Here is a 22,156-nt window from a genome sequence, read left to right as displayed (position 1 = left end):
TCAGGCACCGCCTTTGACGGTCCCGCCGGGCCTCACCGCGGTATCGACCGCGTCAGCTGTGTGCTAAGATGGCGGCGGCCACGGCGCCAGGGCCGAAGGCGCCGGGGGAGAGCGGCGGCCCCGCCGCCTCCGCCCTGTCCATGGAGCGGATCCAGTCGCTGACTGATCTGGCGGATCTGGAGGCCGCCTACAGCCGGCTGTGTGAGGAGGAGGTGTGTGGGGCCGGGCATGGGAGGCAGCGGGGCCCCGAAAAGCGGATACCTCGCTGTCGCTGTGCCCGTCGTGGTCGCGTACTCTCTAGAGGTGTTTGATACGGACTTGCCCGCGCCTGAGTCGGTGTCGCCTCCGCGGATCCCTGAATCGCGAGCAGCCTGAAGATTCTGGGATCTCCTGCACTGGAAACCCAGCCAGGGGAGGAGTTTGTAGGATATCTGACTTAAAAGCGGTGTGATAAGGATTCCAAAACTGATGCTATCAAATAGAAAAATCATAAAGATTTAGAGAATTAAAGAGAGCTTAGAAAATATTTACTTGTCATATGTGCTCTTGGAAGCACGAATGCCTAGTGTCCTTGGCTTTGATGTAGCGTCTGTGATAAATTGCTGGTCTGGAGGAGAGCTGAAGTCACACAACACCTCCTTCTTTTTTTTTCTTTTTTTTTTCCAGAAAGTCGTGCAGGAAGAGCTGGATGCCCTCCTGGAGCAGCAAAGCACTATAGAGAATAAGATGGTTGCCCTTCATCGCATGGGGTTAGTGTTCCAACCCCATCCTTCTCTTTGCTGCATGGCCCCGATACTCCCGTCAGTGTTGTAGCAGAAGCACATCCATTCTCAGAAAATATCAGGCTTTAAATCACTTTGTGGTAGTGAGCACAAGTTAGAGCCTCATCCCCAGTTCTTCCCAGCAGCACTGACAGCTCTGCCCTCACCCAGACTGACCCATTTTGGTGTAGGCTCAGGAGCTTTTTGAAAGTGTCATCTCAGAGGTTGCCAGGTTTCAGCATCAATTGTTGGATCAGGTGTCTTGTGCCAGGCTGTCTACAGGTGTGAACAAATATTACTGCCTTTCAGGGTGAACTTGTGCAGGCAGGCTGGCAAATCACCCTGAATAGCCTTGTGTCTAGCTCCAAGGAAAGGTTTACAGCCTTCACCTCCACTTCAGAAGTGGAGAATGTCCCAAGGGCCCAGTGGCTCATTCATGCCCTGTGGTAGCAAGGCACAGTTGGTCTGTGCAGCTTCTCCCAAAGCAGCCAGCCTGCTCCTTCCTCCTGCTTTGCTCCCAGAGGAAGGGAATAGAATGAGTGGCAGTATTGTGACAGGACCAGCTGTACCTGGAGAGACAGCCATGCTCCTTGCACAGCACCCAGGTGGTTCCCGTGTGCCTCTCACGCTCAGCCCTGTGTGTTTCAGCCCCAGCCTGCAGCTGATCGAGGGGGATGCCCAGCAGCTGGCAGGGATGGTCACCTTCACCTGCAACCTGGCTGAGAACGTCAGCAGCAAGGTCCGGCAGCTCGACCTCGCCAAGGTAGCTGGGCTGAGGGGGCTGGAACTTGTCAGCACTCTTGGCTGTGCAGGTCTGTAGGGTGCTTTCAGTACACCTTCCCCAGTGTCTTGTTCCTGCTTAGATGCAGGGCTGCTGTGTTCTGTGCTCACAGCACTCCAGATGTGTCCTGCCTTTGGTGGGCTGGAAGCTGCTGTGGTTTTCATTCTTTTTTGTGTCTTTCTGGGCTCCTGGGTATTGCATGGTATAAGACTGGTAGAATGATAGAATGGTTTTGGCTGGAAGGGACCTTAAAGCTCCTCTTGTTCCCAACTCTCCTGCAGCTGACATGGACACCTTTCACTAGACCAGGCTGCTCAGAGCCCCATCCAGCCTGGCCTTGAACACTTCCAGGGATGCTCCTCCATATATTGGCTGGTTCTCCAGCATCCCCTTCTGTCCATGCAGCTCGTGGTAGAATACCCTGAATAGGGTGACTAGCAATCTTGGCAGCTGCACAGTGCTGAGGACAGTGGAGATTGTCACCCAAGCCAGGTCAGGAATCTGGGCTGTTCTGTTCCTTGTCTGGGGACAGGCTGAGGGGTGTCAATGCCAGCACTTGGCACAAATGCTCAGATCGAACAGATAATGTGTGGTGTCCTCTCTGGTCTCTGCTGTTTGTTACAGAGAACTGTGGCCTCCAAGCTCAGCCTCAGTCTTGACATATGCTGTCCATCCTGTGGAGCCACTGGTCTTAGCACTTCTTAAGTAGTGTGGGATTTTTGCTCATGTAGTAGTTCTGCTGTATAGAGAAGTATTGCTGTCTGTTTTTCCCTCACGCTGCCTTCTGAGAGCTCCCTCTCCCTGTCCATCCCACAGCTGGAAGCATCACTGGTTGCCTTTCTTTCAGAACCGGCTCTATCAGGCCATTCAGAGAGCTGATGACATCCTTGACCTGAAGTTCTGCATGGATGGAGTTCAGACAGCCCTGAGGAATGAAGACTATGAACAAGCAGCAGCTCACATCCATCGCTATCTGTCTCTGGACAAGTCAGTGATTGAGCTCAGTCGTCAGGGCAAGGAGGGTAAGCACTGTTTATGAGGAGATGCTGATGAGTCACCTTTCCAATGGATATCTAGAGGCTGCTCATTTCCCATGGGTTGTCTCATCCCAACAGACAAAGCAGAAAATCTAATGCTGGCCAGAGATCTTAGTTTTTTATAGATTGACTTAGTGGTGAAGGTTTTTGAACTGTTATTACACCAGAAATATCATTAATTGAAAAGGAAGCTCCTGGCTGGCACACAGTTGCAATAGTATTTCAGGTGCTAACTAAGCAAAGGACAAAATGTTCAGGCCAGAAGAAGTGAGGAAGAAGGCTCTGTCAAGAATTTTTCTTGTGTCATGGTGTGCTACCAAGCAGAGCAACTGGGAATGAGGGAGTAAATTGCTAGATTCCTAAGAGGAAAATCCCAGTGGATGTGTTGTCATCCTTCATGCAAAATCACAACATTACATCACGCACCAACCTGTCCTTGCCTGTAGAGGAATTCCAGTGTGTCTTCTGCCTTCTCAGCTTGGGGCTGCACAGTGCTGGTCTCTCTCCTGGGGAATAAAAGTAGCCCTTGATACAGTATTAACATTGTGCTGTCACTTTTCTGTTTCTTTTCCGTCCTTTTGACCAGGGGGTATAATTGATGCCAACCTGAAACTCCTGCAGGAAGCAGAGCAGCGTCTGAAGACAATTGTTACAGAGAAATTTGACACAGCTATGAAGCAGGGAGACCTGCCCCAGGTGGAACGGTTCTTCAAGATCTTTCCTTTGCTAGGCTTACATGAAGAGGGGCTGAGCAAGTTCTCTGAGTACCTCTGCAAGCAGGTAACAGGCTCTGTGACACCCAGGGGAAAGCAAAACCCAGTCTCTGTCAACAGATGTTTGAAGGAGATTTTGGTGGTGGCTTGTTAACCTTAAGAAATAGCACTGGCCTTAGTTCATATCTCTCCCTGTATTTGTATGCTGGGATGGGCTTTCTGGTGTCTGTGTCTTGCTCTGTGCACTTACTTAAAAATTATCAAATGAGCCTGGAAAGAGAAGAGCAAGTTTCTGCCTTTCCTTGAGCCTTAAGTTTTCCACAAGAGAGGAAAGGATCTGCGTTCAAGGGAGGAGTAACAGCAATAGCTCTTGCATTGGGAAGGCCAATGAAAGCTCTCCAGGGCAAGGATAGAGGACATGTGGGTTGAAGATTACCTTTGGGTGTTCAGCTGACTGGTCCTGTTGCCATGCAGGTGGCCAACAAAGCAGAAGAGAACCTGCAGCTGGTGATGGGGACAGACATGAGTGACCGTCGAGCTGCTGTCATCTTTGCAGACACCCTGACACTCCTCTTTGAAGGTAATCTTCCTTTCCTCTTTCCTGATGATTGCAAATAGTCCATGATGAGACTGTCCATCAATTTAAATGCTTTCAATTTCAGCTCACAAAATGCCTCATTCTCATTTGAGCTACAGGTGTCTCACTCGAGGGACAGGGACACAACTAGCAGGATTTATTCTAACCAGGAGAGGGCATCACAATAAGCAAGTTTTCCTGTGTACATCTTGTAAAGGCACAAAGTGCATTTGCAAAGGATTTGTTGGCTTCCCCCAGGAATCAGACTCTTCCTGTTCTCTGCATCCTCAAAACAAATGGATATTCCCTGGAGGTTTCTTCAGACTTGGAGCTCTCCAGACAAACAAATCAGATCCCTTAGGGATGAGCAGCTGTTGGTGTCTCCAGGCCTGGCTCTTCAAGAAGCACCATGGGAACTTGAAAGCAGAGAAGGGAATATGAATGCTCTGTGGGAATGCCACAGACAGTACTTGAGATCCCATGGTGATTACCCACCTTCTCTATGAAATCTGCTCTAGTTCCAGGCTGCACCCCTGCCAAGTTACTCTCCCAGCCTGGCACCAGTAGAGCTTTCTTGCCAGTAGTGTTAAAAGCAGGGGAAGCATTGCTAAATTTTGGAGTAGAGTGTTTTTGATAAGAAGGCAATATTGTAGAGATTCTTCCTTGTGGATGAGCTGTTCCTCCATAGAGTTCTTGCCTTTGCTAATGCTTGCTCTCTGCAGCAAGTGTGTGCCCAAGAGCCATCCCTGGGCTGATTTTTCCCTGTAGCCTTGCAGGTGCTAAAAGCTGGGACTGCATTTGGGTGGCAGTTGTGCCCCCTGCCAGATTTAGCTTGTGTGGCTTCATCCTGGGGAAGCTTCATACCTTGTATCTTGCTGGGCTGAAGGGCAGCTGGCACACAGGGCATGGCAGGAGTTCTCTTTAGGGACAGAGAGATGGCTTCTGCTCCAGGAGATTTGTACTCTATCTGTGGAGTGAATGATCCTTTTTTAGGTCAGGTCTGTGGACCTGTGTAGCTCTGCTGTCCTCTGGGAACTGCTGGTTGAGTGTGTCTCCCCTCCCTGCAGGGATTGCTCGCATTGTGGAGACCCACCAGCCCATCGTGGAGACCTACTACGGGCCAGGGAGGCTCTACACCCTCATCAAGCACCTGCAGGTGGAGTGCGACCGGCAGGTGGAGAAGGTGGTGGACAAGTTCATCAAGGAGAGGGACTATCACAGGCAGGTGAGAGCAGTGTGAGGCTGCCTCATGCAGCCAGCTGTGCCCTCCATCCAGTGCTGTGGGGCTCCCACTACCATAGAGGCAGCAGAGTTTGACCTTGTGTATTGAGAGTATCCTTGCTTTACTCCTTATTTACCCTGATAGCTGAAGGGGTTCAGACTGTAACTGTGCTTTCTGATGCAGAGAAGGATTCATTTGGAGCATGGTAAATGCACCCTGGGCACTCTTTGCTGTGTAGGTCTGTAGGGTGCTTTCAGTACACCTTCCCCACTGTCTTGTTCCTGCTTAGATGCAGGGCTGCTGTTACTGTGTCATGGTTACATACCTCAATACCTCTGGTCAAGTCCCATCCCACCACCCTTCCTGGAGGGATGAGCTCTGCCTTGGAGGAGGAGGAGGTGAACTTATGTGATTCCCTTCTCTGGCAGTGCTTCCTGCAAAGCATTCCTATTACCCTCAGAGAGTACAAATCATCAGCAAAGACTCCTTTCTTTTGTGATTGCAGTTCCAGCAAGTCCAGAATAGCATGATGAGAAGTTCTTCTGCAGAGAAGATTGAACCAAGGTACAAAGAAAAAGTCTTTATGCTCTCTAACCTTTCACTCTTGAGTTGTTATTAACACTACTTAGCATTTAGATAACTCTCCCACTCTTCCAGAAGCTTTGTGGGTATTAATTTTAAAAATCCAATTGTTAGGTGCCCTTCACTGCCCTTCTGTAAAAGGAAGCTTCTGTAGCGGGGCTTTATTTTGCTTAGTCATTAATTCTAAGCCTTGGCTCTGAGCATTACTGGAGGGTTGTCAATATCACTGCACATGAAGGACTGAGATTTTAACTGCCTGTGCCCACTGCCCTTCCATGGCCAGAGTATAATCCTTGGAGTCCACAGAACAGAGCAGCTGTCTTGACAGATAATTTATGACAGAAACAGGAATAAATCTTTTGATCTTACTTTATCTATACTGCTGCTGCAGCAGCTCCATACCATCAGTTTCTTGACAACAAACTGCAGTGCTTTCAATCTCTCTCTTTTTCTTCTCATTGTAAATATTTACATAACTCTTAAGCAAGGCCATTTGAAAGTGCACCCAGCCCTTCTGGGACTGCCTGACTTAGAAACATGTCTTGAAAGAAAACAGGTTCCTCAAGGAAGATCTGTGAGCCTACATAATTAATATTTCAGCAGTAATATCTACTTACTATTTGCTCTGAGTAACTCTGCATGCATCTCAGTTTTCTGATTTTTTTTATTTTTCATCTGTAAAATAAAGGTGGTGTTTCCTTCTCCCACTTGTGCACCATGAGGCTTCCAGCAGGATTTGTAAAATTCTTCCGTGCACACTGATGAAAAAGCTGATGTGTCAGTCTTTCTTTTTTTCAGTCATCTCTGATCTGAACACTGTGTTCTGCATTGTAACATGCTTTTTTTATCTCACATTTCCTGAGCTGTTGAGCTTAAACAGATTCTTCATCATCTGCAGAGAAACACATGAGTCTGTGCGCAAAAACATACACATGGAGATGGCAGGGACCAGGCATTTCTAACACTGGCTACACAAGGCTCATGGAATTGTAGCAAAACTGAGGTAGGGAAGGACTAATGAAGACCTCTAGTCAAATCTCCCACTCAAAACAGGGATCATTTTGAAGTTACATCAGGCTGCTTTGAGTCTTGCAGTCCTTACCACTGTGATTTCAACATGGATATCCTCAGATCTATGAGGAAAAAGAGGGGGAGTGTTGCTGAATCTTGGAATAGAGCTTGTGAGAAAAAAACAATTGTAGAGATATCCCCCAAAATCTCCCCCAGGAGATATTTTGATTGTGTGTGTGTGCGTGCTTTGCACATACCAGTTATTCTGCTGAGCTTTGCCACTCAACAACACAGATGGAAAGGGGCAGTACTGATCTCATAGTAAGGGAACAGAGAACACACTACTTAACTGAATTAAATTAGTGCCTCTCCTTTTGTAGTCTTGCTGTCTTGATTCTTGCTGTTTCTTCCAGGGAGCTTGACCCTATTTTAACAGAAGTCACTCTGATGAATGCCCGCAGTGAGCTCTACCTGAGGTTCATCAAGAGACGAATAATCGCTGATTTTGAGGTGGGAGATGCCATGGCCTCAGAGGAGGTAAAGCAAGGTAACACCTTGAGTACCAGTACTCATAGGCTCTGCTTATCAAAGCCAGAAATGGAGATATACCTGAGTTAGTGGCAGAGCAGAGTGACGCAGGGTCACACTTTGGGAGCGCTCTATGGAAGATAATTGTGTAGCCTAGACTTTCCAAACCTGTTTTCAGCACTGGTTGTTCCCTCTAACAGGAAAACCAACATTAAGAATGATTGTTGAGTATAACAAAGTCCCCAAAGAGAGGAAGAGCCATTTTGTCACTGCAAGCACAAATCCTAAAGGTGGAGACCACAAAAAAAGGCTCAGGGTTTTGGTACTCTGTAGAGCTCTGGAAATCACTTTAGTCACCTGCAAAATCCAGCTCAGCAATTTCAGCTCTACAGTTGAGGCTTGTGATTTGTTCTAGGCTGGGCTTGGCAGGTGTGTGTCTGTTGGGTCCCATGAGACAAGCAGCAAGGGAACTCGGTGGAGCTGCCTCCTGGCCCTGGGTTCTTTCTCATGGGTCTCTCTTTTGTTCCACAGAGCATCAAAAATACCTGGACAAGCTCCTCAACAACTGTCTGCTGAGCTGCACCATGCAAGAGCTCATTGGCTACTACATCACCATGGAGGAATACTTCATGAGGGAGACTGTCAACAAGGTGGGGGAAAACCTCTTAGATGCTTTTCTGTGTGTGCTCCTCAGTCCTCTGGTGAGCATCCCAAGGGAGGGACATGCATACATGGCAAATCTGCAGTTGTTGGGAAAGTCTTTTGTTTCCCTTGGCCTTGAAAAGTAAGTGGTTGTTTCTGAACTTTGACTTCAGACATACCCCAGGTATCTTCCAGGTCCATGGGCTACTGCAGCCTAGTCTGAGTGGTGCCACCACACAGGGTGCAGTTCCACTCAGGGGGCAGATGGGCAGTTTGGTCTCTCAGCACTGCTGGGGCAGTGTTGCTCAGTGAGCTCAGGGCACTGAGAGAGCTTTCTTTGCAGGCTGTTGCCATGGACAGCTATGAGAAGGGCCAGCTCACCTCCAGCATGGTGGATGATGTGTTTTATATAGTGAAGAAGTGCATTGGGCGTGCTCTGTCCAGCTCCAGCATAGACTGTCTCTGTGCTATGATCAACCACTCCACCACCGAGCTGGAGTCTGACTTCAGGTAATGAAAACACACCAGGTTCATTGGAATGGGCCTCCACCTCACATTCTGCAAACAGTGGTTGCTGGCAGATGGTCTTCCTTCTGTTCTTTGCCTTTGAACCTCTGGCTTGTCATCTCCATGGAAGATCATTGTGGGAAGCAGTGGCAGATGTGGGAAGCTGGATCTGGGCATCTTTTCTCACAGTAGTGGTGACCCACCTGCAGGACAAATAGAGAAAAGAACCTGATGGCCCAAAACCCCTATGAGATGGAGTTGCTTTGTAACATGGGGGTACTACCCTGCTTGAGGGTACATGATCACCCCTAGTTGTTCTCTGGGTTACTTGATGACTCAAACTTGGGTGAGAATGCAGAAATTGTCCTGCTATTTTTCATTCCATTGTGGGAGTGAGGAGCTGTGTCTGAAGACAGCAGGCAGCTGCAGGCAGAACGTTCAGGAAAGCTCAGAAACTGGTTGGCTATGTTTTTCTTTCAGCATTCTGATGCTGTCAGGAGATATTTGCCAGCATTTTTTTCCCCTTTGAAGTTCCACTACCTTGTTCAGGCCAGATCTCAGACAGAATGCTGTCCCCAGGCACAGAGCATAATTTTCTTTTTGCTTGCTCTAAACCCTGGTGTGTTCTGCTTGCCTATAGGGAGGTTCTGTACAACAAGCTGAAGCAGGGCTTCCCAGCCACGACCTTCCAGGACTTCCAGAGAGGGGTGACCAGTGCTGTGAACATCATGCACAGCAGCCTGCAGCAGGGCAAGTTCGACACCAAAGGCATTGAAAGCACGGACGAGGCCAAGCAGTCCTTTCTGGTGGGTTTGGTGGCTCTTCTAAGGATGATGAGGAAAACCATTAAACTGTCTTGAACTCTCTACTGGCTGGGGCTTCAGCACATGTGCTCTGTTGCTGGAGTTTAGCTTCATGCAGCTCAGTGAATCGGCAGTGCTTTGATCTCACAGTAGAAACTCTGTTCCTTAAGTACTTGTATTTCAGTCTGTACTGGTAGGAGGGCATGGATTAAATGTGTGGATTTGGGGGTGAGGTGCTGGGAAATTCCATTTAATCCAGCTTGGGTTTGTTTTGTTTTTTTTTTTTAGGTGACCTTAAACAATGTGGAAGTCTGCAGTGAAAACATCATGACCCTAAAGAAGACTTTGGAGGTGCAGTCTGTATTCTTTACTGGTTTTTCCTCAATCAAATTTGTAATATCCTCCCTTGGTGGAGGCAGGGGTCAAGTAAACCATCTGGACTTTGATATGCCTGAGGTCTTTGCCCTCCAGCCTTAGGGAAGGAATTTTAAGCTGGCAGAGTAATTTCTGGCTGATAGTAGCAGCCAGAAATACCAGATCCTCCAGCCTGACTAACCTGGTGCAGGAATAACCCATGCATCATGGAGAGTCTGCAGTTCTCTGATACTGGGCTAGACAGCCCCTGGCTTCTTTTCTTGCTGTCTTTTCTCCCCTCTGCTGGACCCAGCGGCCTCTGCCTTTGCAGGAGCAAGAGCTGGGCTCCTGTCCTATCCCACACACTGGTGGGCAGCCAGAGCTCAGCAACACAAAGGAATAAAAACTGCCCAGGTTATTAATTTGCAGCTTGCTCATGGATCTCTTCCCTGCAGAGTGACTGCAGCAAACTACTTAGCCAAGGATTTGGGGGTGAGCAAGCACAGGCCAAGATTGAGAGCTGCCTCTCAGACATGGCTGCTGTCTCCAACAAATTCCGTGACCTGCTGCAGGTGAGTGTCTCTCCAAATTACTGCAGGCTTCCAACACTGGCTGCTGGTGTCTTCAGGGAGAACTCTGGCAGGAATCACTTCAGCCTAGGGCCAGGCCACATCTGACTCCAGGAGTGCTGGGTAGGGTGCAGGAGGGAGCAAATCAGTCAGCTTTGAAGCATGGAAACAGCCCCAGCCCATTTACACAACCACACCAGCTGGCAGCTGCATAAAAAGCACTGGAAGCAGCTGCAGAGCCAGAAGAAATGTTGCTTCATTTGTCTTCACTCAGCATGAGCTTGCAGTTGGTTCAGCATTTTCAGGAAAAGAAATATTAATAGCATTTCCATCTCCTCCATTCTCCCTTGTGGCACAGCACATTGTCAAGTTGTCCACAGCCTCACTAAGTAATGCTGAAGACAGGCTGTTGGTAGAGAAGAGCTGCTCTTTTCTCAGGTTTCTCCTTCTTTCCCAAATGCAAATAGCCCACAGCATGGAACAGAGGACTCTTCTGGCTAAATCCAGTCTCCTGTGGCATGTTGGGGCCTGCTGTCCTAAAATGTCACTGGTCTCTGGCAAGGAGAGAAGCAGGAAGACCTAGTACCTCATGTGGAAAGAAACCAAGCAAAGGAGAATATTTTTAACTAGGTTTGCCTTTGTACTTCACAGAGGGGTCAGATTATTTTTTGTTTGGCTTTGCAGTTCAGTGCAGGCAGATGCCTTCAGTTCAGCACTGCCAGCAAACCCTCTTGGGGACTGTGGTCAGTATTAAAACCAAAGAGCTTATCAGTAAGGAGTAAAACTCTCCAGTCTGACTCTAGTGTGGTTTTAAAAGTGGCTGCAAAGCAATCAAGAGGCTGAGGAGGAAGCTCCTGTGCAGCCTGAGTCACACACACGCTGAATTTGCCTCAGAAAAGGACAATTGCCAGCAGGCCCTTCTCAGAAATGCCAGTTTTAGTTAAAATCTTCTATCAAATGCCAGTCAGAATCGGAACCAACACAGTTTCATACTGAGTGAGCTTTCGTGACACCTTGCTGAGCCAAAGAGGGGTGGCTTGGCAGGAGAGGCTTTAAGAGCTCTCATCACAGGGGACAGAACAGCTTTGCTGACAGCCTGCTGCTCAGGGGAGATGGCATGTGCTGGGGTTATGATTAATTCAGGGAACTAACTGTGGTTACAGCTTTTATCTTCCTTTTAGATTCTCCTCCTGAGCTAAGCTGCAGTGGAGGTGGGAGGCATCAGTTGAGTTCAGTCACAGTGCCCTGGCTGGTGCTGAGTGAAAAAAATGGAGTTTGCATTTTTACCTACCCCAGCCCAGGTGCCTCACTCCTGCCAGGAAATCTGCAGCTGTGTGGGATGGGGTGGGCAAGCACAAGCCCTTCAGACCACACTCCAAGTCAGCACAACAGCAGCTTCTGGGCCAACATCCTTCCTCCTCTTGTCATGGTGTCCTCAGAGCCTTCTGGCACAGGAAGAGTGTGGGATCTGAACCTTCTGGGTCCAGTTTCCTGTGCAAGTCTGTGGGCCAGTTTCCCAAGCTGGGAAGCAGCATCAAGACAGCCTGTTTGTAAGGATTTTGTGCCTCACTGTCCTTTCTTCTTGGTGTCTCACTCAGGAAGGTCTCAATGAGCTCAACAGCACAGCCATCAAACCCCAGGTGAAGCCATGGATCAACTTATTCCTCTCTGTCTCCCACAACATCGAGGAGGTGAGGCTCAGTATTCTCTGCTTCCGGCTGTACTTGAGCACTCTCTGTCTTCTGCTCAGCAGCACAGTCAGAGCAACCTCTGTTTCCCTCCCCTCGGTTATCTGCTGTTTTCCTTGGCACAGAGCACCAGTAAAATACCCAGATCTTGCTCTGCAGCTGAGCCTGAAAAGGGACATTTGGCTACAGAGGAGCAGAAAGGATGAAGTGCTGCTCCAGGAGGGACCTCCCTTCCTGTCCTCTGGGCCATTGGCTGTGGTTTACTTCAGACCACATAAACAATGTGGCCTGAAAATGCATGCCTTTCTGCATTTCTGTAAACAATGCCTTTCTGCATTTCACTGTCAGGAGGAGTTCAGTGACTATGAGGCCAATGATCCCTGGGTCCAGCAGTTCATCGTCAATCTGGAACAGCAGATGACAGAGTTCAAGGTGAGAGGAGGAGGTGGCAGCCTGCCAGGCTTTGGCCTGACTCCATGTGGCATCGTCCAGCTCCTCCCTTGCTTGGCAAGCAGAGGTGTCCTCCAGTGCCTTGCAGGGCTCTTGGGGATCCAGTCACTCCCTTCTCCTGCAATTTTCAAAGCCTGCTTGCAGGCCCCGTGTACCTGGATCACTTCTGTGCTGCTCCCCACTTGCCAAGCCTGCAAGTCCTTATTTGTAAGCTCTCCTAGCCTTGGGCTTTAGGGACCTCTGCTCAGTTTTTCCTGACAAGAATGACACAGGTTTCTGCTTCCAGGCTGGACTGTCTCCAGTGATTTATGATACTCTCACTGGTCTTATGACCAGTCTTATAGCTATTGAGCTGGAGAAAGTGCTGCTCAAATCTACCTTCAGCAGGGTAAGCAAAACACTCCTCTACCATGTAGTCTGTCTTGACTGCAAACCCTCATTAAAGGATGGGGGAGAGCAGATGCAAATATTACCCTCTACCCTCAAATATTACCCTATAAGAAACTCTCCAACCACCAGTGACCAGCTCAGGGACACCTCTACATCAGCACCCATAGGGACAAAGTGGGTTTGGTGATGGGACTGAAAAGAGCTGGCACCAATAAGGGGACTGGGTTTTAAGTGGTTTATGTTTAGACCCACCTTAAACCTGCAATAAATGGTTTAACTGGGACCTGCCTGCTCAGAGACCTCCCTCTGCCTCCCTGTGATTTTAATTGGTGTCTTGGCAATACCCCATGGTCTCCCTGGAGAGTTAGCAGATCTCCCTCTGTGCCCACAGCTCGGTGGTCTGCAGTTTGACAAGGAGCTGAGGTCCCTCATAGCCTATCTCACCACAGTCACCACGTGGACTATCCGTGACAAGTTTGCCCGTCTTTCCCAAATGGCCACCATCCTCAACCTGGAAAGGGTGAGCTGCACTTGGTCTGCTTCTACTGGGGGACTGTGGGAACACCACTGCACTGCACGTGGCTTTACTCAGTTCATCCAGATATCATCACACCTACAGGGTGTGGAGAACCTGGAGAAGTTTCCCTGTGTCTGATGGTGCTTGAGTTCAAACTTACCTGTGAGGACAGTCAGTGCTGAGCCATCTCCTACAGCTCCCCTGTTTTCCCAGGTGACAGAGATTCTGGATTACTGGGGTCCAAACTCGGGTCCGCTCACGTGGCGCCTGACCCCGGCCGAGGTGCGGCAGGTGCTGGCTCTCCGCATCGACTTCCGCAGCGAGGATATCAAGCGGCTGCGCCTGTAGCTGCTCCGTGCTTGGATCAGCACCATGCTGGAGCTAAGAGCAGGAAGGCTGCAGTCCTGGAGCCTGCCCACATCCTGTCCTGGGGCTGGCTGTTTGATGGTGTGGGGATGGGATGATGTCTGCCCTTCTGCTCGCATTCCTTGGAGCAAAGGGTTTTCCTGGGCTTGGCGAGAAGACCTGCCACCCTTCTGTGGGAGCAGAAACAAGGCACCAGAGGAATCTCTCATGCTGAGAGCAGGATGATGCTATTTCTGAGAACACAGGCCAGTGCCTGCTCCTGACTCCCTGTGCTCTCCTGCCCTGCAGGAGGCCACAGGCCAGGACAGGTGGGGTCTGGTGGGGCTCAAATATGGGTCTGCTGCTGCAGCTGTGTTCCCTCTGTGCCTGCAGTTTAAGGGTCAGCTACTGGAGTCACAAATGCTGAGCCCTGGCTCTCTCCTGGTGGTGATGGGAACTATTCTGTGGCAGGGAAAAGGAGTTATTTCCTGGGGAAGGTGCTTGGAAAATCACTAGAAAGCCTCTGAAGGAAGTGGGGCTGTGTCCCTGCTGGCTCTGTACAGCTACTCTGTAAATAAACCTCGCTTGGTTGAGTTGCAGTCTCCAGTGGTGTGTTCAGCTGTGGGCCTGGAGGGAGCTGGAGAGATGTGGGACAAGAGCTCTGCTCCAGTTCTTCTCTTCTACTTTGTGCCAGGGCATCCAGAGGATCTTCCTTGTCTTGCCTGGCTGCCTTCTGTGGCTGCTGTCCCCTGATCTTCCCTCAGCCAGGGCCAGGGAAGGGGAAGACCAGCCCTTGCATGCAGGTTCTGCCTGGAAAAGCTTCTCCCATGCAATGCTGGGCCTTTGCTATCCTGTGAAGAGAGAGCAGCCCTGCTAGGGACAGAGGGGCACAAACACATGCTGAGAATAAGCTTTTTTATTCAGACTGCATGGACTAGTAACTTGCTTTCAGTAGTCACTATTTCACTGCTGAAACAGTGCCTCAGGACAGGAGAGGGTCTTGATTCCACATCCAGCTGCATCCCTGGTGCAGGAGCATTGCATGCTGAACTGTCAGTTTGGGTCCCTGCGGCTGAAGAGTGGGAAGGTTCCTGCTAGATGCAGAATCACAAATGCTAGCTTGTTCTCTTTGGAGAACTGTAAAAACTGGAGTGAACCACCAAAATCAGGCTGGAGACCCCAGCAAACTGTCCTTCCAGTAAGGCCACCCAGCAGGGGTAGTTTTGCCTGCCTGCACAACTTGTCACAACTTCTCCAGGCTCTGGTTTTTGGGGCAAGTAGCAGCACAAAAAGGACATATGGAGACCTAAGGCACCTGCTGGAGCTGCCTGAAGAAGCTTCCCCTAAAGCAGGGGGAATTTCCCTGCACTTGTTCTGGGTATCTGCCAGGAATGGGCCAGGGCTGAAGGCCTTCACACAGCCCTGTCCCCTCCAGGTTGAGCACCGTCCTTCGTATCACATCCCACGACCTCCACAGAGAAACCACCCGTGTCCACTTCAATGCTGTGGATGCTGAAGTTGCCCAGTCCCTAGAAAAAGAGAGTCACAGGTTGGGGCAGGAGGCAGCAAAGGACCCCTTCTCACCTGCAAGGTCCCAGGGAGGGCATTGGAACAACGAGCAATCACATCCCATGTGTGGTGGGGAAAGATGCTCCTCATGCTCTATATGAGGCCGCTGCAAGCTGCCTGCAGCAGTGGGGGGCTCACAGCTCACCTCAGTGTTTGCCAGGAGCTGGTGCAAAGCTTCTTTCTGCCGGGGGGCTTTGGTTAAGATGTAAAGGAAGCCTCCACCACCAGCCCCAGCCAAGCACTGCCCGTGGGCGTGGGGCCGGAGCGCGTCCATCATGCGCCCCACGGCCAGCGGCTCGCAGCCCGGGGCCATGCGCTTCTTCTGCTGCCAGTAGCAGTCCAGGCACTTGCCAAGGAGCATCAGGTCACCTGCAGAGGAGGGAATATTGCAAATTACTTGTCTCTGTTTCTCACCCAAAGGGCAGAAACATGCTCAGCTCAAGCTAAATTCTGCCTTCTATTTTCCAGTTCCTCCCAGCTCTGCTGGCCAAGCAGGCAACCCCAGCTCTGTCACGTTGCTATTTTTAATCCTCCACAGGGGGAGGATTTGCCTGCTTTAATGCTCCAGCTTCCTCTCTGCAGTAGCCAAGTAAACCTGCTACACTGACCAGGCATGGCCCCCAGCCCTGTCACCAATGGTGCACTGCTAATCAATCAAATTCAGCATGTCTAACCCCCTCTTCCTCAAAATCTCTGTTCAACCCTGAATTTTGGGGTATTGCCTGGTGAGGGTGGGCTCGGGGGAGGATTTGAAACTTCTGCAGCTGCAAGAGCCTGCACCCCCCCAGCCTTCTTCCCCTCTGAGACTGCACAGCCTCTCCCTGGGACAGTTTGTGTTTCTTCAGCTGTTAAAAGGGCCAACCTGGCCTAGGGAAGGGGGCTCACACCTTGCCTCAAGGCCTGGGCACACTCCTCAGCATTGCTCACCAGCGCGTCAGCATTTTGCACGATGGAAGGCAGCCTGGCATACCAGTTCCTCACCACATCCTGCAAGAGGCCAAATGTCCCTGTCACTGTCCTCCTGGCTCTGGCAGCACCTGGGGAGGTAGTGCTGCACCCATGGCTTTTGGGTGCCAGCTCCCTCTGGGGTGCCAAAGCTCTGCACAAGTGAAGGGGATGCCACCAAAGGCTACAGGGGGAGCAGAGGCCAGCCTGTGACCCCCAGAGGCACCCAGGCATTACCTGGAGCAGGTTGCGGGCCAGGCGAGTCTTCCCCGTGTACACCAGCAGCAGGTGATCATTCAGAGTCTGGGTAAAACCATCAGGGACTGAGATCTGCTCCACTTCCACTCTGAGTGGCAGCTGGGCCTTCGACCTCCCGATTTTGATGCCAGGAATGAGCCCACCAACCTGGTCCTGCCAGCCACCCCCTGCAGGGCAAAGGGTTGTCAGTCACTGCTGGCACCCCCACCTTGTGGGTCAGCTGCTCCCCCAGGCCCTACCTGTTGTGAGCCTCTGCTCCAGGTGCAGCACAGCATGGATGAGGGACTCAGTGCTGGCAGCCTTCCCTGCTGCCCGGTACAGGGATGCCATCACTGCTCCTGCCAGGATGCTGCTGGTGCCTGCAGGGGGCACAGGTAAGGCCAGGGCAGTGAGGCACTGTTGTGTCCCTGGGGGTTGGGGGGGCAGCAAGGGGGATGCCCCATCCTGGTGCTAGCAGCAGGAGACACTCCCAGCCAACAGTGAGGGACTACCCAGCCCCTTCCCTGCAAACCTACCGAGGCCAGACCCGTGGGGAAGCTTGGACCAGGTGTGCACCTCAAAGCCACCCCCAAAATTCTCCATCAGCTGGGCCCGCAAAGGTCTCTGTGAGGGGAACTGCACAACCTGGGTGCAGATAAAGGCAGCTTTGAGTAGGGCTCCTGAAAACAAAAAAGAAGTAAAGCTGATGCCTGCTATGCTACCTGCTCCCTCATCCCACTGGCCTCAAAAAGGGCCATCCTGGCACCAACGGGACATTGCAGGTACAGAGCCAGGCTGGTGGGTGACCCCTCACCTGGTGCATGTGGCTGGCAGTAATCCTGTAAGTGCTCCAGCTCTCGGCACACCAGCTCTGCCACCACCTCGCCCTGTGGTGTCCCGCTGAGGCTGAGCAGGCGCAGCTCTGGCTGGGCAATGCGCCGCACCCGCGCGCCAACGGGCCGGCACCCATCCACCAGCACTGCCACATCCACCACGGCCCCCCCGTGCTCGTAGGTGATGGGGGGTGTGTCACTCCAGCCACCTGCCAACACTCACCATCAGCCTCTGGGGCACCCTTACTCCTGATCCCCCAGCACCACAGGGGTGACACAAGGATCATCTGACTCAGGGAATGTGCTCACCGGAGAGGTCCAGGCGGGCGGGACACACCGCCTGCACCCAGTGCCCCAAGGGTGGCAGCTCCACCTGTTCCACGGTGATGAACTGGCATGAGGACATCACTGCCTGCCGGATGAGGATCTGCTCGGCCCCCTCGTAATGCCGAGCTGCTCTCACCAGCAGAGCCGGCCTGGGATAAGAGAGATGCTGAGCCCACTGCCACATCTCCATGACAGCACCAATGCCTGGAATGGGAATGGGGCGGCTGCCTCTTGCCAGCCCCAGCCTCACCGGCTCATCCACTTCTGCCGCTCAGCAGCCAGCTCCCGGACACCACCAGCGATGTCCCCACTCTCCAGGCGCCCAAAAGCTGAGGCCCACTCCCTGTTGGCAGCAGGACCACTCCGCAAGCCCCCTTCCCCTTGTGCCATGCAGCCCAGGACCTCAGCAATACAGGCAAGTGCCCATGCTGCAATACCAGCATCGCTGGCCATGGAGGCAACTAGAAAATAAAATAAAAGGAGGTTGCAAAGCACAGCCAGGCTGCACTGCACCCCAACCAGCTTCTGCCATAAGCTATCCCCAGGGGAGCAGGACTTGAATGGCTTGCACCCACCCAGGCTTGTTGGATGCCCTGCAGGTACACCCCTGCAATAGGGGGGGATCATTGAAGGCAGTGGGGAGCACTGAACAGTCCTGATAATGAGAGATGCAGCTTGTGAGTCCAGCTCACCTTCATCCAGCGTGTCCAGCATGGCCTTGTGGTAGCCCTCATGGACGGCACTGCGGGCAAGCGGCAGGAGGCTGCTGTCCTGGCGCCCCAGCAGCACCCGCCGCACCTTGTGCTGGCCCTGCAGGAAGAACAGGGCCTGGCGGGCACCCAGCTCAGCTTCTGTGTCCAGGCAGGGCAGCAGCTCCTGCCAGGACATGCGCCAGGCTGTTCTCCAGCGTACCAGCTGCTCAGTGGGCACCGTGGCCAGGCCCAGCAGCCACAGCACATCCTCCAGCCCCAGCGCCTCGCGGGCGTGCAGCACCGGGAAGAGCCGGGCACTGAGCAGGCAACGGCTCCTCCGCGGTGTCTCGGCATCCCAAAGGTCCCCTTCCCTGATGGAGGGAGAAACCATCAGCACAGCCCTGGGGCTTGAGGACACCTTACATGAGAGGAGCTGGAATGTGGGATGGGTTGGGGTGGTCACGACACCTCAGGAGCTGGGTCTCCTGTCCCACTCTGACACATGGCACCTACCGCACACCCGTCCGTTGGAAAAACTCAGCCCAGGGCATGTTCAGGTAGGTGGCTTTTTCCACAGGGCTCTGCAGGGACACAGAGGGACTGGTCACACTTTGGCTTTGCTGGGAGCCTCGTGCCACTTCACTGCCCCCTTACCTGCCAGTCGTCAAGGCGGCCGGTGAGAGTGAACACGCGGCAGGGCAGGTCACGCAGCCGGACGTGGTGGCCCTGCAGGACAACATCACGCAGGGGACAGCCCCACAGGGCTGCTGAGGAGCCCAGGTCGAGACCAGAGAGGAGACAGCCGGGACCAATCACCAGAGGACCCTGAGGAAGAAGCAACAGTGGCATGGCTGGTCCCCAAATCAGAGCCAAATCCTGAACTTAGAATGGGACAACCATCCTGAGAGACAAGCTGGTGCCAGCACAATCCAGGTGACAGGATGTAATTTTGTCACAAGGCTGCAGAAACACAGACTACAGAAATTCAGGCCAGGCAATAGCCTCCAGGGCTCACAGCCGTAATAGAGCCCCCAAAAGAGAGGGTCTGCCCTGATTCCCAGCTCAGGACAGGCCAGAAGTGACAGCCTCATCCCCTTGTTTGCAGAGGGTGACAGCCACCAAGGTGCCCAGCACCAGCCAAAAGGCAGCCCCAAAGAGGAAGGGCACCCCAAATCTCACAGCTGTGGTTCCTCCATCCTAGGTAGCAACATGTCACCCTGCTGCCCATTCAGTGCACTGGGAGCTATGCATCACCCCCATCCTAGTCAGGTACCTTGAGGTGACAGTGCTGGATGACACTGCCAGCTGCCAGATGCACAGCTCCTTCCAGCAGGCAGTTGGTGACCGAAGAGCCATCCTCCAGGAGACAGGGCTGCTGCCAAGGGCACAGAGACATGGGACCAGGGGCTGGGCACACAGCCCAGAGCAGCCCCCAAAAAATGCGCACTAGCAAGGCTGGGGATGGAAGGACATACATCCACATGGGAATGGGCTGTCTTGCAGAAGTGGAGGTGGCTGGCAGAGCTAGGCAGGAGGGTCAGGCTGCGGATGTGGTCACTCGCAGAGGAGGTCATGTAGTCGTAGGATGCATTGGGAATGCAGGCTGGGGGGGACAGGAGAGCTTTCAGCACATCGACAAAAAAAAGTGTGTGTGTCTGGCACTCATGTGAGCCAGGCTGAACATCCCCGGCTGAAGGGGCAGGAGTGGAGACCTGGGGACCCGCAGCTGTGGGGTGACACAGATGGCCATCAGGCCCTGACCACCCCATCTCCACCCATGCAGGGAAGAGGGCCCAGGAATAGGTCACATCACATGCACTCACTGCAGCACAGAATCATAGAATGGTTGGGGTTGGAAGGGATCTTAAAGATCACCCAGTTGTAACTGGGCAGGGACACTGCACAAGAAGTGGGAAGGAAGCACTCACCCATGCTAAGAGGGAAGCCACGGAGAGCTGTCCACAGCACAGAGCGGGCGCTCCTCACACTGGCATCACCACCACCCTTGACAAAACCTTCCTCTGTCATGCCCCCTGCCATGCACAGCACAATGTCGAAGAAGAGGGAGAGCTGGGGAGAGAAGGGACTTGTTGGGTCCAGCCATCCTGAACCCCACCCTGCTACTGGGTGCTCCCTCCCACTACCTCTCCCACCCAAATCTGGCCGTGTGAGGGCAAACAGACCCTACAGAGGTTCCCAGCAGTGACACCTGTGTGGCAAAGGGTCCCATCCTCCAAAGAGAGGCTGTCACCTGGATGGGTGGTGCCCCTGAGTCCAGCCCCATGTAGGTGCAGGCGTCCAGAGGAGGGATGACGTGGGTGGCAAGGAGCTGCTCGGCAGCATCAGAGGAGAAGAAAACAATCCCACAGACCTGCCAGGCACATCAGGGCTGAGGCTGCAGCTGTGGTGACACAAGGGATGGGGCTGGCAGGGTCACCAAGACATGAGTCGTGCCATACCAGTGGGACGGTGCCATCTGGCCCTGAACACTGCTGGATCTGGGCCTCGGTGCCTTTGTAGATGATGTCATGCACCAGCCCCTAGGAGCAAAACCACCCCAGTGAGCTCTTCAGGGAACCCCAAGCCAAGCAGTCACAGCAGTGCTGTGACCTCAGCATCCAAGGGATCCAAGGACTGGGAATCCCTGCGCCTTCAAGGCATGCTTCTTGAAGGGGGAGCTGCCCCAACCTGCTCATTGGTGAGGTAGACCCCATGGTTCCTGGCATATGCTGGGCTCCCGGGCACTGCGATCACTCGGACACCCTGGAAGCCATCCCAGTTGATCCCTGGGGGGAGGGACAGAGATCAGTGCCCACTGGGACAGTGTATGCACTCACACTGGGCACAACTGACTGAAAACCTGGACCACAGCAGAGGAAGTGGCAGCAGCATCCAGCCTTCACCACCTCACTGTAGGCACAATGGATGCTCCCAACCGGGCACAGGACAGCAACAGCTGAGCATCCACACTCTCATGGGACCACAGCACAGGCTGGACCAGCTGTGCTGCTGGTTCACAGAACCCTGTCCCACGCCAAAGCAGGTGCTGGAAGCAAGGCTGGTGTCCAGCAACTCACCTGGTGTTGAGGGCACGGTGAGGAGCATGTCAGTGCTGCAGACCCAGACACCAGGTGGGGAGCCCACACAGAGCTGCCAAGAGAAGGACCCCGTGCCCAGGGACGGCAGGGAAGGAGCCCAGGAACCCAACACCGCTTCCATCTTGCTGGGAGCCAAACCCAGCCCCAGGGCCCCATCCCCAGGCTGCACAGACCCGGTGTGTCATGGTCCCCAGCAGGCTGTCCAGGTTGCAGACCAGCGCTTCGGCTTGGGCGCCGGGCTCCTCAGCGGGCAGGCAGGTGAAGGCACGGCCACAGTCGTCGAAGGAGAAGTCGCGGCCCTGGTGGGACAGAGAATATGGGGGGGTCACCGAGAGGGAGCGGGTGCAATGAGAGGTCCCATGCTGGGCTGCAGGTCGGCTCTCACCATGTGCAAGATGAGGATGCGGGCGTCCCTCAGGACGTCAGCGGTCACCACCTGGGAGAGGACAGCCGGGGACAGTCAGTGGAGACAGGACAGGCACGCCCCCTCACCTCCAGCGTCCCCTCCTGACTTCCAGCCTCCCCGGACCCACCAGCAGCCCTCACGTCTCACCGTGCACCCGGCCCGGGCGCTGAGGTGCTCGGCCGCCACCAGCAAAGCGTTCAGGGTGGCACCGCCGCTGCCCAGGCGGGCCCAGGGGTCCTCCACGGCCAGGAGCAGCGCGGGGGGGCGCGGGCCCAGCCCGCCCCGCAGCCGCCGCACCTCCAGCTCTGCCAAACGAGAGGCGGGCGGCGTCAAGAGCCTGTCCTGCCGCCGCGCACAGGAGGGAGAAGGGGCGCCCGCCCCGCCACTTGCCTCGCTGCAGGGCGGACACGCCGCCATGGCCCCGCCGGCAGGTGAGGAGAACAGCGCTCCACTCCGCCGCCATAAGTACCGCCTCTGCCCCAGCCTTGCCCCGCGGGGCCTGCTGGGATGTTTAGTTCAATCCCCGCGGTCCCTCCGGGACGCTCTGCGCTGAAGGACTACAGTTCCCAATG

The 22,156-nt window shown here is 53.3% G+C and overlaps 2 protein-coding genes across 7 annotated transcripts; one reads left to right on the top strand and one right to left on the bottom strand.

Moving 5' to 3' along the window:
* Positions 1-25: 25 nt before the first annotated feature.
* Positions 26-14,070, top strand: COG4 (component of oligomeric golgi complex 4). Of its 2 annotated transcripts, XM_071440525.1 has the most exons (19): positions 26-212; positions 667-749; positions 1,410-1,524; positions 2,390-2,564; positions 3,166-3,359; positions 3,767-3,872; positions 4,937-5,094; positions 5,597-5,655; positions 7,098-7,231; positions 7,744-7,862; positions 8,198-8,364; positions 9,002-9,167; positions 9,453-9,515; positions 9,974-10,090; positions 11,686-11,778; positions 12,124-12,207; positions 12,512-12,613; positions 13,007-13,135; positions 13,346-14,070. In XM_071440525.1, the coding sequence occupies exons 1-19, from the start codon at positions 69-71 to the stop codon at positions 13,478-13,480; spliced, it is 2,343 nt and encodes a 780-aa protein (XP_071296626.1). In that variant the 5' UTR covers positions 26-68; the 3' UTR covers positions 13,481-14,070. The 2 variants fall into 2 exon arrangements, with proteins under 2 accessions (XP_071296626.1, XP_071296627.1); XM_071440526.1 differs by lacking the exons at positions 26-212; positions 667-749; positions 1,410-1,524 and adding an exon at positions 1,555-1,573.
* A 308-nt stretch (positions 14,071-14,378) lies between these two features.
* FCSK (fucose kinase) lies at positions 14,379-22,071 on the bottom strand. 5 transcript variants are annotated; one of them, XM_071440519.1, is made up of 23 exons: positions 21,975-22,071; positions 21,732-21,889; positions 21,564-21,614; positions 21,352-21,477; positions 21,158-21,230; positions 20,769-20,866; positions 20,540-20,620; positions 20,332-20,451; positions 20,009-20,150; positions 19,556-19,683; positions 19,354-19,455; positions 18,735-18,905; positions 18,594-18,661; positions 18,081-18,451; positions 17,639-17,849; positions 17,371-17,537; positions 17,043-17,270; positions 16,765-16,908; positions 16,489-16,608; positions 16,229-16,416; positions 15,934-16,033; positions 15,192-15,415; positions 14,379-15,006 (listed from the first exon to the last, which is right to left on the bottom strand). In XM_071440519.1, the coding sequence occupies exons 1-23, from the start codon at positions 22,045-22,047 to the stop codon at positions 14,890-14,892; spliced, it is 3,261 nt and encodes a 1,086-aa protein (XP_071296620.1). In that variant the 5' UTR covers positions 22,048-22,071; the 3' UTR covers positions 14,379-14,889. The 5 variants fall into 5 exon arrangements, with proteins under 5 accessions (XP_071296620.1, XP_071296622.1, XP_071296623.1 ...); XM_071440521.1 differs by having other exon boundaries at positions 19,354-19,452; XM_071440522.1 differs by lacking the exon at positions 21,975-22,071 and having other exon boundaries at positions 21,712-21,769.
* Between the last annotated feature and the right edge of the window lie 85 nt (positions 22,072-22,156).

This window comes from Agelaius tricolor, unplaced genomic scaffold, assembly GCF_023055355.1.
Source record: "Agelaius tricolor isolate 1412-34295 unplaced genomic scaffold, bAgeTri1.0.p SCAF_15, whole genome shotgun sequence".
Lineage (NCBI taxonomy): Eukaryota > Metazoa > Chordata > Aves > Passeriformes > Icteridae > Agelaius > Agelaius tricolor.
Note: the sequence above shows the minus strand (reverse complement) of the source record. Positions and strands in the feature narration are given on the sequence as shown.

What these genes read in the sequence shown, in the direction of transcription:
- COG4 (XM_071440525.1), top strand. Translation starts at nt 69, where the DNA reads ATGGCGGCGGCCACGGCGCCAGGGCCGAAGGCGCCGGGGGAGAGCGGC. An exon ending in GCCGGCTGTGTGAGGAGGAG is followed by an intron (nt 213 to 666) that starts GTGTGTGGGGCC and finishes TTTTTTTTCCAG; the next exon opens with AAAGTCGTGCAGGAAGAGCT. An exon ending in TCAAATCTACCTTCAGCAGG is followed by an intron (nt 12,614 to 13,006) that starts GTAAGCAAAACA and finishes CTGTGCCCACAG; the next exon opens with CTCGGTGGTCTGCAGTTTGA.
- FCSK (XM_071440519.1), bottom strand. Translation starts at nt 22,047, where the DNA reads ATGGCGGCGGAGTGGAGCGCTGTTCTCCTCACCTGCCGGCGGGGCCAT. An exon ending in TGGCTTCCCTCTTAGCATGG is followed by an intron (nt 19,684 to 20,008) that starts GTGAGTGCTTCC and finishes TGTCCCCCCCAG; the next exon opens with CCTGCATTCCCAATGCATCC. An exon ending in GGAGCAGAGGCTCACAACAG is followed by an intron (nt 16,417 to 16,488) that starts GTAGGGCCTGGG and finishes TTTGCCCTGCAG; the next exon opens with GGGGTGGCTGGCAGGACCAG.